The sequence below is a fragment of the Cydia amplana genome, chromosome Z (genome assembly GCF_948474715.1).
Source record: "Cydia amplana chromosome Z, ilCydAmpl1.1, whole genome shotgun sequence".
NCBI lineage: Eukaryota > Metazoa > Arthropoda > Insecta > Lepidoptera > Tortricidae > Cydia > Cydia amplana.
Genome location: NC_086096.1, coordinates 39,018,628 through 39,032,040, shown reverse-complemented (window position 1 = coordinate 39,032,040; position 13,413 = coordinate 39,018,628). Strand labels below are relative to the sequence as shown.

At 41.8% G+C, this 13,413-nt stretch overlaps 1 protein-coding gene across 1 annotated transcript in view; it reads right to left on the bottom strand.

Moving 5' to 3' along the window:
- The window catches only part of LOC134661543 (protein crumbs), a 136,827-nt gene that overhangs the window by 32,902 nt on the left and 90,512 nt on the right, over positions 1–13,413 (bottom strand). The window contains exons 25-27 of the mRNA XM_063517675.1: positions 12,955–13,167; positions 700–913; positions 172–340 (exon numbers count right to left, since the gene is read on the bottom strand). Of these exons, the coding sequence (XP_063373745.1) occupies positions 172–340; positions 700–913; positions 12,955–13,167 (596 nt within the window). The remainder of the gene's footprint in view (positions 1–171; positions 341–699; positions 914–12,954; positions 13,168–13,413) is intronic.

Genomic DNA, 13,413 nt, shown 5'->3' with positions numbered 1-13,413 from the left:
TACTTGCTGATTAAGTTACATAAGGATTGGTGGATACATTTATAATTGTGGAATGTAATTAAAGGAATAACGGAAAATATAATATGTTGATACATAGTGGATGTGTTGTTTTTATCTTGACCAAGCGACCTCAATAGAATGTACCCTCTGCCTTACAAAGGCCTAACATACCTCGGCATGGAGCCCAGGTAGAATATCTGCCCGGTGGGCTTGCGGGTTCGTATGAACATGGATATGTCGAGCGCGGCGTGCACCGCCCGGCGCGCCACCTCGCGCACCGCCACCGTCACCACGGAGTGGGGCGTCGCGGACTCCTGACCGAAAGTCGCCGCGGTGTAATCTAAAAAAAAAAGGATTTAGTTTTTTTTTATGTTGCCAAGTAGCTACTATCTCACCGTCATCCTCCAAGCGCTAGCTAGGAAACATTGTAAGTATAACTTGGTTATTATCAGTAGTATGAAATGGTATAAAATACAAAACACAACTCGATTGTGCTGCTCAAATCGTAGCATTTTACAAGTAAAATTGCCTGTATGTGTGTTGAACTCGTGGCTTTTGTAAACGCTTCATAATGCGTCTCGACTATGTGTAGTCGATCACCGTTACGTTATTACATTATTCAGTCGACAACGGTCGTTGTATTGTGTTGTCAATATTGCATGCAAGTTCTTGACCGGCTTAAGAGCGGGCCACACTCACTGTACTGGCACGTGTCGCCGAGGTGCGGCCTCGGGCACGTGCACACGAAGGAGCTCCAGGCGTCCTCGCAGGCGCCCGAGCGGCACGGGTTGGGCGAGCACTGCTCCTTGCGCGGGCACGAGGCGAGCACGCCGTGCAGCTGCGCGCGCACCGCCGGCTCCGGCTCCTCCGGCTCCGGCTCCGCGGCGGTGGCGTTAGAGTCCGCGGGGAGCACCTGGGTAAAACAAAAATAATAATTGAGGACCAAAATAGGCACATGTTACGGTAGCGTTTGAAGACCGAGCAATACTAAAACGCATACTATGGAAAGTGACTGAAGTTATAGGCACAAAACAGATACAGTACAGAAATCAATCTACATACAAAGTGCGCTCGAGCAACGCACACATAGACACTGCTCACGGACACGATATCTCGGACCGGTTGGGACCAGGGGCCTTATTCGACATGCCAATTTTGACGTCGCATGTTGAAGTTCATTTGAATCTGAACTATCGTGGGTTGTCGAATAGGTAAAGATCATTATCTGTCAGTGAATCTCATGTAAACAAATCATTTCATCGCTAGACTTGATTGTCTATTGGTATGGCCGCCATGTTTGGATTTATGACATTTAAAAGGGGATTCTATGGCATAGAGTAAACTGCATTTCTATTTTCTATAGTTTTTTGATTCCTCTACTCGACGCAAGATGGAGTTAACAGCCAAATTTTGATCTTGGCGTTATAAAAATAAACCGCAAGAACATGACATGCAGTTGCGTTGGTGTAGATCTATCATGAAAACGAATATATGACAATTGTCCAGAATTAAAAAAAACTTGACAATAAACATACAGCAATACATATACCACTAAATGTCAAAAAGAAAACAGATTTATTATAATTACTAGGTAACAAATTATATATAAAGTTTAAATTTTAAACCAATCGTCGTGGTTCTTAGCAATGAACTTCTTGTAACTTGTGCGAAAAATATCATTTGATATTACACCAATTACTTTATGGTGAAGTAAAATATCATGAGTCATGAGGAAGACGGAGTAGCCACAATAAGCTATATTTTTGTCCTCTGGGTTAGATGGCAGTGAAACAGGGAGAGATAGTGAAGAATGCGGCAAAATAAGCATTTATTGTGTTGTTAGTAGTTAGTAGACTAGTTTTTTTTTCTAAAAATGAAAATTGACGCAACGGCGAGCTCATAGCCCCCTATGAGCCAGTCTGTTAGGTGCAGGCTTAAGGGCTAATCCCGGGGGAAGCGGAGCGTCGGCGACTAGCTGGTTGCATCTGCATATCAACCTCTTCTCACTTTTACCTCAGGTCCTTTGATTAATAAATTAAGGTAAAATTCGTAAGAACTAGTGCCTGTGCCATATTCTAAATTGGACGCTATGCCTAATTAGTTGATATAAATTAAATAATAAAATAATTATTTATTTAATTAAATTTATAACAACGCAACGTGGGGTTCTTCATGTTGATATTTAATGGCTTATATAAGACAGCGGTCGTATATTGCCTCAGAAATTTGGATTTTGTCAGTTTGAATGAACAGCAAACTGGAGACATTGAGATTAATTTTAAACTTATTATTTTAGGTGTTCGTAAGAAATAAGGTATTGAACATTGACGGAAAATCGCGGAAACCCGGCCAAGTGCGTCGGACCACGCAAAATGGAGGAGGATTCCATACACTTACTTCTTCTACCATGTATCCATATGCCAAAATAGCAACAAAAAAGCCGAACAAAAATACCGTTTCTTCGCAGCACTAGATTTCAGTCCTTTTTTTAGAAAAGTAATATGTTTAGGTACATAATATATATGTAAGTAATTTTTGTTATAATGTAAGAATAAGAATAAGAATAAGAATAAGAATAAGAATAATATTTATTAAAAGAAAAACCTTATTAATAATACATAATGTCCAGTGGCCCCCACACTAGGCTATGCCTGTCACGTGGTGGCCGGAATCGAAATTCGTAAAGTGAAGGTAAAGTAAAGAACCAAGGACTAATCTAATAGATAGAAGGTAATGAAAGTAATAGTTACAGAAATTAAGCAATTCAAAGAATAAGGAAAAAAAAGGAAAGAAAAAATTGTGTCTGTGTGTGCGTGTGTGTGTGTGTGTGTGCGTGTGTGTGCGTGTGTGTGTGTGTGTGTGTGTGTGTGTGTGTGTGTGTGCGTGTAAGGCTACAAAGATAGTTAGCATGTAAGTTAGGTGATGACCTTCAACAGCATCTCAGTTTGATTGTAGTTAAGACTTTTTAACCAGTGCTTAATTACGAATTTTGCTTCAAGAGGGGACTTTTCAGATATGTTGCAGGACTTTGCCACTGTATTGTAAATAAACGGATGCAGGAAGTTAGGAAGACGCCTCGCGAAAGCGGTTTTTATGATGGGAGTAGGAATTTTAAAGATTCGATTACGGATTAGGGTAAGATATTCTGCCGAATTTATAGTTTTTGTGAAACTTATATGTTGTGTTACGAGACTTACGAGTAGCTAACTTTAAACTTTAACAGCCTAACAGATCCCAATAAGGCCTAGTTTACCCTCTGGGTTGGAAGGTCAGATGGCAGTTGCTTTCGGAAAAACTAGTGCCTACGCCAATTCTTGGGATAAATTGTCAAGCGAACCATAGGTTCTCATGATCCGTGGCAAAATCGGGATAACGCGAGGAAGAATAACTTTGTCACAATAAAGAATATTTGGCCAAATATAAATCCGTATTTTATTACTCTTATTTGACCTACCTACTCGTATTGAGTCGTATTTTGCCGCCTAGTAGCCTCGAATTGGTTGTTGTATGTGGCTTTCCATAAATTAAGGGTCCTTATGCTTCAATAAGGACGTTTTCATCTGAAGTTGCAATAGAAATTGGAAAGCCACATTTTTACAAGCTTTTAGTTAGTTTCATCTGTCCCGGTTCCAATCAAATCATGCAAATTAAATTTGACCCACTTCCCGGGTGTTCAATGAAGCTGAAAATTTACATAAGTACATAATATGTAATATGGGCATTGGGTGAAAATACAATATTTTTATGGTACCATCGAGCTGATCTGATGGTGATGATACAGACAGTAGTCTTTTAAGTCTTTTTAACTTTGTGATAAAACAACGCAACTTAATTGTATTTGAAAATATTTAAAGAAAAATACAGTCAGAAATTCGAAATTTTGTTATCTAACCTCTCAATCACTCTTGCATATTCGAGCGATAAAGAGGCAAATAGCTGAGTTTCGATTTTCGCACTTCCCGGTAGGCCCCTTTGTAAACAAACCGCCTTGATGTATCAATGTCAAATTTTTAATTGTCTGTGAAAACTTGTCAAAAAAAAGTTTAAAGAAAAGGCAAAGAGTAGTATAATATATATAGCGCTGGCGGTACACCGAGAAATTCAGTAAAATGCTGCAAATGATGTTAAAGGTATGAAAATCGGTACGAACATTTGAAACAATTTGACCTGAAGCACCAACAAATAAAAAAACGAGAGGAGTTATGACGTCATCTTTTTTTTATGGAATTTAAAAAAATATTGTACCTATCGTGTGTGGTATTAAACGAAAGGGCTTTCTGAGCCGATTCCAAAAATATATCACATCATTACATTTCAGTATTTTTTTTTAAATAATACAATAAATAATTTTCAAAACATACCAAGTTTGGGTTTCTCCAGATACAATACCGTTAAAAAATGTTTTGTAAAATATACCTCAAATTTTATACTTAATATCCTCATATCTAATCCTAAAAAAGCAATTTTGAAATTATTTACATTTAGGTTTTTTTTTAATTTTTCAGTTTTACAAAGTGTGATTATGAATCTCGTAACGTTTTTTTCAGAAAGTCGCTTATATCTCGGAATCTATAAGTCGTAGTAAAAATTGTCTATGTAAGAATTAAGAAAGAATTAACTGAAAAACTCACCTTTAACGCCCCCCCTCTCCCGAGTTCTCCACCCCCACTCATTAGAACTTTTTCTTACTTAAAGCTTAGATATTACCAAAGGAACATGCAGTAGTATTTTATGCAACCGTTGTTTAAGAGAGGTCAAAAAAGGCGAGTGGCGTGAGTAAGTAAATTTAATAAAGACGCCACGAGTATTTTTTGAAAGTTAAACAACGTTGCATACAATACTTTTTCTACGACCAAGCGCTTACTTTGAAATGCAATGAAATAATAATAAAAATGGATGATGATGATTGTTTCATGTCCTAATGTGATAGGTTGTTCAGTGGGTGGGACTTTTAAGGGGAACGAAAATTTTATTACTTTTGCGCTACGACGCACGGTTTAGGAGATACAGCCCTGTAAATATTTCTCTTCCTTTTTTTTCTTTTTTTGTTTTTTAAATCTTACTTAGGGATTTCTTAAAGGGGAACGAAAATTTGATTATTTTTGCTCTACGACGCACGGTTTAGAAGATACAGCCCTATAAAGATGAAAAAAAAATCGTACCAGTAACCAAAACATGTCTATGGTTCACTCGTCTGTCAGAAATGACAATTAAAATTAGGTTGGCAACAATGTATTCCATACAATATTTTTTAAGTGGTGATTACACGAAGTATCGTAAAAGTGCCAAAAAGATACTGCTAACTATAAGATAAGAACTATAGGGGGTTTAAAGGTGTGTGCACGACCCTTTAAATGACAAATAAAAGTACGGGAGTAGAAAAACCAAGTTTCAATACTCTTATTTTACCCGAATGACATTATTACTCGTATTTATTCATTCGGACATAATATTCGGACATTATATTCGGCAGGGCTATTATTACACTTTGTAAAATTGAAAAAAAAAAAAAAAAATTAAATGTAAATAATTTCAAAATTGCTTTATTAGGGTTAGATATGAGGATATTACGGATAATTTGAGGTATATTTTACAAAAAAAAATTAACGGTATTGTATCTGGAGAAGCCCAAACTTGGTATGTTTTGAAAACTATTTTTATTATAATTTAAACAAAATGACTGAAATGTAACGATGTAATATATTTTTAGCATTGGCTCAGAAAGCCCTTTCGTTGAATACCACACACGATAGGTTTCTAATTTTTTTTTTTTCATACAAAAGAAACATGACGTCATAACTCCTCTCGTTTTTTTTTATTTGTTGGCGCTTCGGGTCAAATTGTTTCAAATGTCCTAAAGATCAATCGTACCGATTTTCAGACCTTTAACACCATTTGCAGCATTTTACTGATTTTCGCGGTGTACCGCCAGCGCTAGAAGTCGGCAGCAAAGAGTAGTGTAATATATAGGACAGTCGGCAGTCAACGTTTGTTCCTAATAAATATAACATTGATGAATAAAGGCGGTTTCCTTCCGCGAAACCAATTTCGTTATGTGCCACCATTAAATTTCGCTCGGATATGCAAGAGTGATAGAGAAGCAAATACCTATCGCAATTTCCCCCATTCCCCTTTGGATGGTTCTTGTTTGAGTTATAATAATGTCATTGTATGGAGGACTCAACCTTTCCGTTGCATTTTTAAAGTGTTTTTATATCGACATGACACTGGCTAAATGCCAAAAAAAAACCGCTGTCATAGTAACGAAAATAATAAACACGTCAATCGAAATAAACAACGTAATATACAAGAAAAATTGGAAAAATAGTATATGATAAATATGTAAAACATCATTAATTATCGAATTAAAATTACATACAACATTGTGTAAAAAAATTGAGGCAAATTATACAGCCCGATTATACGGGTTACATCTTGAAAAAAAAAATGATTATCTTGGAAAGAAGAGTAAATATACATAGGTGAACACAATGGTGAACAAAGGTATAGTAAAATAGGTAGGTAAATAATTCAGGGTTTGCTTGTCTGGTCCACGCATGCTGTACCTACCACGACCACGGCACGGCCGTCTCCGGTCAGACTGTACGAAAGGGGGGGCTGGGACTTAGAATTTTTTTTTGACAAAGTGGTATCATTATGACACTATTTTTAAATGATTGTAATGTGTAGATCACGTCAAAATAAGCATCTTTTATTGGAAAAACTTTTCTCTAAAATAAAAAATGGCCGAGTTAGACGCGACCAAAGATTGATGTTTTTAAAGGGAGCTGGGACTTGTAAAATTGTATTATTATAAAAACGTCGGTTCTGGCGCTTCGCCGGCCGCTGCCGCGGCACGCTCGCTTCGCTCGCTCGGCTCGCGCGCTGTATGGTCGCAGTTCTACCTAACACTCCTCCTCGCTTCGCTCGTCGTCGTACCTACTCCGACCTGCCTTAAAAGCCTGGCCTGCCTTAAGCTCTATCTCCGCCATTTTCAGTTTTAGTAAAAAGTTTTCCAAGTAAAAGTTGCTTATTTCGATGTGTTCTATACATTAAAATCATTTAAAATATATGTCATAATGACACCACTCTCAATGAAAATTCCCAGCTCCCTTTAAAAATATCAATCTTTGGAGGCGTCTAACTCGGCCATTTTTTATTTTAGAGAAAAGTTTTTCCAATAAAAGATGCTTATTTTGACGTGATATACACATTACAATCATTTAAAAATAGTGTCATAATGACACCACTTTGTCAAAAAAAAATCTAAGTCCCAGCCCCCCCTTTGCTACAGTCCAACCACACAGTACAGTCATGTTCATGATCTCGAATTTAAGACTTTAGCTTAGATTTATGGCGTGCGGCCTAGCGCGCGTTGCCTCTATGAGGAGCTGTCAAAGCGCTTTATATCTGTATGCTTCTGATGATGCGGATCAGCATTGTTATCCAGCGGGGCAAGCGGTCAGCCTGCAGCCTTTCTGGGCACCCTACCGCACTTGGTAGGTCACTACCACGATTTAGGGCAAATAATTTATTTATAAGTTTTTAATAATATATATCTTATACCTTTAAACGAGCAATTCTTGTATATTTATTTATTTATTTATATGTATATATATTTCGGGGATCTCGGGAACGACTCTAACGATTTAGATGAAATTTGCTATATGGGGGTTTTCGGGGGCGCAAAATCGATCTAGCTAGGTTTTATATCTGGGAAAACGCGCATTTTTGAGTTTTTATATGTTTTCGAGCAAAGCTGGGAAGACATTAAGTTTTTAATTTAAGTGTTTTTATATTGTTTCATATTTAAACTTACAGATGTGGACCACCAGCGTGGTTTTCTTATTTCCTGTTACCAACCTGAAACACCATACCTACTTGAATATCAGAAAATAATCTATAGTGAAGAAAATTAAATAAAGTTTAATGCTTAAAAACTTTAATGTTTTATTAAAATTAAACAAAAAAAAAAGTGTAAACTGAAATATAGCTGGTCAACCAAATCTTGTCAGTCAAAAAAGGCGCGAAATTCAAATTTTCTATGGGACGATATCCCTTCGCGCCTACAACTACATTTTTCAAATTTGCCGCCTTTTTCTACTGTCAAGTTCTGGTTGACCAAGTATAGATCTAATTTTTTTATTTGTAGTTGAATAACATATATGTATTTAATTTCCTTTAATTAAAAATCATCTCTGTGTAGATACATATTAAACAATAGGTACTTTTAGGTCTTGGTAAGTAATATAGCCAAATAGTGATGGGTAGGACATCAATTTAAAATGAGTTTGTATGAGTACCTCATTTTCTAAAATGAGGTGTTACAATGTCTTACTTCAAATGAGGTGAGGTACTAGCATATTTTCAGCATCGACTATTCCATTAATTCCAACAGCGACAATTTTTTTATGGAAGGTTTATGTATAATTTGTTAACCCGTGCGAAGCCGGGGCGGGTCGCTAGTTATTATATAGAAGTGACTAACTTACCACCTCGGATTAATGTGATGCGCGCGAGTAAATGAGTAAAATGAATAGAGGAGTAAAGTAAGACATTTTTGCGGTACGAAGTACTGCGACAAATTAACAAAATGAGTGGTACAAATGAGGTGCCTCACGAGTGAGCGACTCAACACTATAGCCAAATACAGTAGGTCTTATGACTATATTACTTACCAGTATTTGGCTACATTACTTACCAAGACCGGAGCCTGACCTGTCAGTCACCAACTATTTTGATGCTCTTTGTAGGTAGCATCAAAATAGTTGGTGACACAAAGTTACCAAGTTACTAAGGTAGGTACCTATATAGTAGGTAGTAGTAGTGCAATATTTAGTCAAAATATTTTGACTAATTTAGATTATTTTTATGCCAAAAAGGTAATACAAGCTATAGCTGGTCAAGCAGATCTTGTCAGTAGAAAAGGCGGCAAATTTGAAAAATGTAGGCGCGAAGGGATATCGTCCCATAGAAAATTTGAATTTCGCGCCTTTTTTACTGTCAAGATCTGCTTGACCAGCTATATTCATGTTCCACTTAGAAATAAAATACGGACTTTTCTGAATATATGGTTTACGAAATGTGTTAAGGTACAACTTGTGGTTTGTTAACGTGGATTAGAAATAGGCAGCTTGAGTTGAGAGAGGTGATGAGCAAATTGTTTAATTTTTTTTACAATTTTGAGCGTTTATAAGAGAATGTGTGGAGCAAGCATTATTTGACGTGTAGGTGTGGGTTCAACAAAAAGATCGCTTGTCAATAAGGCATTCTTGCTGTTAAAATTCAATTATTAATAGCCTTTATCGACCATCAGCAATGTAGTCCCTTTTTGATTGATGGAAATTGTCACGTAAGTTCCACTACTCGCCGCCGCATCGCCTACAGCGCATTCGTTGGTCTATCGCTCACAAGATGTCATTAATTCATGTAAACTTACGTACTGAAAAAAAAAAGTTTTACTCTTTGCTATAAATTACCCTTTCGCACGTCAAAAACTCCAAGATGGTGCCGAAGGTCATAGAGAACCAAGTCTACCTTTGGAATCATTACTTGTCAAAATTTGACATTAGCAATCCACAGTTAGGTGACAACCAAACCAAACCATTATAAACCTTAAAGTAATAATAAAACAAAGTTGTTTTTTGTTAAATTATTGTTTGTACCAAATGAACTTCAGCACTTGATGAACTTCAAATGAACTTCAGCAGTTGAATTTCAAATGACGCGAAATCTGACAGTTGTACATGTCGAATAAGGGCCCAGTGCGAACGCGAGTGCCATCCGCTTGAGACACGCGTCTGTGAACTTTTTTGTGCAATAATGGAGAAACTAAAAAAAAGTTATTATAACTGTTCAGTGGACGGTTGTTTAAATTCAACATTAAACAGTGAATTGTCGTTTTTTAAGCTACCAGTGGTTTCAGAAAGGTAAGTAGGTATCTGCTTGTATTTCGATGGTTCGTTTTAACGTTAAACAGAAAAGTTAGGTAGGTAGGTATAGGTAAGCACCCCGCCCCGGCCACTACTAAATACGAGTGCCACTACCACGATAGTTTTTTGTGCATAAATCATAGTTGACAACCCTAGAGCGACCGCCGAGCGTAGGTATGAAAAGTGAAGTACATACATGTGATTGACTTCTGTACTGTATCTGTTTTGTGTTATAGGTTTCATTGTGACCGATCTGTTCCTTGTTATAGCGACTCACCCACTGGTTGTTGACGACAACATCCTGGAAGCACCCCACGAAGAAGTTCGGTCCGTGCGTCACGGTGGCGTACGAGGAGCCGGCGGTGCCGAGACGGGTGGTCGGGAAGGACGTCACTGAGGAGTTGTAGGCCTCGTTCTGGCTGGTGGGATAGATGGTCTGTTCCTTGTTATAGCTACTCACCCACTGGTTGTTGACGACAACATCCTGGAAGCACCCCACGAAGAAGTTCGGTCCGTGCGTCACGGTGGCGTACGAGGAGCCGGCGGTGCCGAGACGGGTGGTCGGGAAGGACGTCACTGAGGAGTTGTAGGCCTCGTTCTGGCTGGTGGGATAGATGGTCTGTTCCTTGTTATAGCTACTCACCCACTGGTTGTTGACGACAACATCCTGGAAGCACCCCACGAAGAAGTTCGGTCCGTGCGTCACGGTGGCGTACGAGGAGCCGGCGGTGCCGAGACGGGTGGTCGGGAAGGACGTCACTGAGGAGTTGTAGGCCTCGTTCTGGCTGGTGGGATAGATGGTCTGTTCCTTGTTATAGCTACTCACCCACTGGTTGTTGACGACAACATCCTGGAAGCACCCCACGAAGAAGTTCGGTCCGTGCGTCACGGTGGCGTACGAGGAGCCGGCGGTGCCGAGACGGGTGGTCGGGAAGGACGTCACTGAGGAGTTGTAGGCCTCGTTCTGGCTGGTGGGATAGATGGTCTGTTCCTTGTTATAGCTACTCACCCACTGGTTGTTGACGACAACATCCTGGAAGCACCCCACGAAGAAGTTCGGTCCGTGCGTCACGGTGGCGTACGAGGAGCCGGCGGTGCCGAGACGGGTGGTCGGGAAGGACGTCACTGAGGAGTTGTAGGCCTCGTTCTGGCTGGTGGGATAGATGGTCTGTTCCTTGTTATAGCTACTCACCCACTGGTTGTTGACGACAACATCCTGGAAGCACCCCACGAAGAAGTTCGGTCCGTGCGTCACGGTGGCGTACGAGGAGCCGGCGGTGCCGAGACGGGTGGTCGGGAAGGACGTCACTGAGGAGTTGTAGGCCTCGTTCTGGCTGGTGGGATAGATGGTCTGTTCCTTGTTATAGCTACTCACCCACTGGTTGTTGACGACAACATCCTGGAAGCACCCCACGAAGAAGTTCGGTCCGTGCGTCACGGTGGCGTACGAGGAGCCGGCGGTGCCGAGACGGGTGGTCGGGAAGGACGTCACTGAGGAGTTGTAGGCCTCGTTCTGGCTGGTGGGATAGATGGTCTGTTCCTTGTTATAGCTACTCACCCACTGGTTGTTGACGACAACATCCTGGAAGCACCCCACGAAGAAGTTCGGTCCGTGCGTCACGGTGGCGTACGAGGAGCCGGCGGTGCCGAGACGGGTGGTCGGGAAGGACGTCACTGAGGAGTTGTAGGCCTCGTTCTGGCTGGTGGGATAGATGGTCTGTTCCTTGTTATAGCTACTCACCCACTGGTTGTTGACGACAACATCCTGGAAGCACCCCACGAAGAAGTTCGGTCCGTGCGTCACGGTGGCGTACGAGGAGCCGGCGGTGCCGAGACGGGTGGTCGGGAAGGACGTCACTGAGGAGTTGTAGGCCTCGTTCTGGCTGGTGGGATAGATGGTCTGTTCCTTGTTATAGCTACTCACCCACTGGTTGTTGACGACAACATCCTGGAAGCACCCCACGAAGAAGTTCGGTCCGTGCGTCACGGTGGCGTACGAGGAGCCGGCGGTGCCGAGACGGGTGGTCGGGAAGGACGTCACTGAGGAGTTGTAGGCCTCGTTCTGGCTGGTGGGATAGATGGTCTGTTCCTTGTTATAGCTACTCACCCACTGGTTGTTGACGACAACATCCTGGAAGCACCCCACGAAGAAGTTCGGTCCGTGCGTCACGGTGGCGTACGAGGAGCCGGCGGTGCCGAGACGGGTGGTCGGGAAGGACGTCACTGAGGAGTTGTAGGCCTCGTTCTGGCTGGTGGGATAGATGGTCTGTTCCTTGTTATAGCTACTCACCCACTGGTTGTTGACGACAACATCCTGGAAGCACCCCACGAAGAAGTTCGGTCCGTGCGTCACGGTGGCGTACGAGGAGCCGGCGGTGCCGAGACGGGTGGTCGGGAAGGACGTCACTGAGGAGTTGTAGGCCTCGTTCTGGCTGATGGGGTAGATGGTCTGTTCCTTGTTATAGCTACTCACCCACTGGTTGTTGACGACAACATCCTGGAAGCACCCCACGAAGAAGTTCGGTCCGTGCGTCACGGTGGCGTACGAGGAGCCGGCGGTGCCGAGACGGGTGGTCGGGAAGGACGTCACTGAGGAGTTGTAGGCCTCGTTCTGGCTGATCGGGTAGATGGTCTGTTCCTTGTTATAGCTACTCACCCACTGGTTGTTGACGACAACATCCTGGAAGCACCCCACGAAGAAGTTCGGTCCGTGCGTCACGGTGGCGTACGAGGAGCCGGCGGTGCCGAGACGGGTGGTCGGGAAGGACGTCACTGAGGAGTTGTAGGCCTCGTTCTGGCTGGTGGGATAGATGGTCTGTTCCTTGTTATAGCTACTCACCCACTGGTTGTTGACGACAACATCCTGGAAGCACCCCACGAAGAAGTTCGGTCCGTGCGTCACGGTGGCGTACGAGGAGCCGGCGGTGCCGAGACGGGTGGTCGGGAAGGACGTCACTGAGGAGTTGTAGGCCTCGTTCTGGCTGGTGGGATAGATGGTCTGTTCCTTGTTATAGCTACTCACCCACTGGTTGTTGACGACAACATCCTGGAAGCACCCCACGAAGAAGTTCGGTCCGTGCGTCACGGTGGCGTACGAGGAGCCGGCGGTGCCGAGACGGGTGGTCGGGAAGGACGTCACTGAGGAGTTGTAGGCCTCGTTCTGGCTGATCGGGTAGATGGTCTGCTCCTCGTTGGCGGCGAGCACCAGGTGCGAGGAGTTGATTGTCACGAACACCTGGGTAAGGAATTGGGTTTAGTACAATTTTTACTCAAGAGGAAAAGTTATCTCGAAATTATGGATTAAATAGAATAGAAGAACAGTTAATTAATCCTGGATAAATTGACCACGCGTACTATTTTGAGGCCGTTTGCTAAAGTGGTTTTGAAGTGGCAAGGAGACCGTTGCGTAAAGTGGTCTTGAAGCAATCAAGAGACCGTTTCTTAAAAAGGTTTATTTCTGTATATCTATTCTAAGGACCAT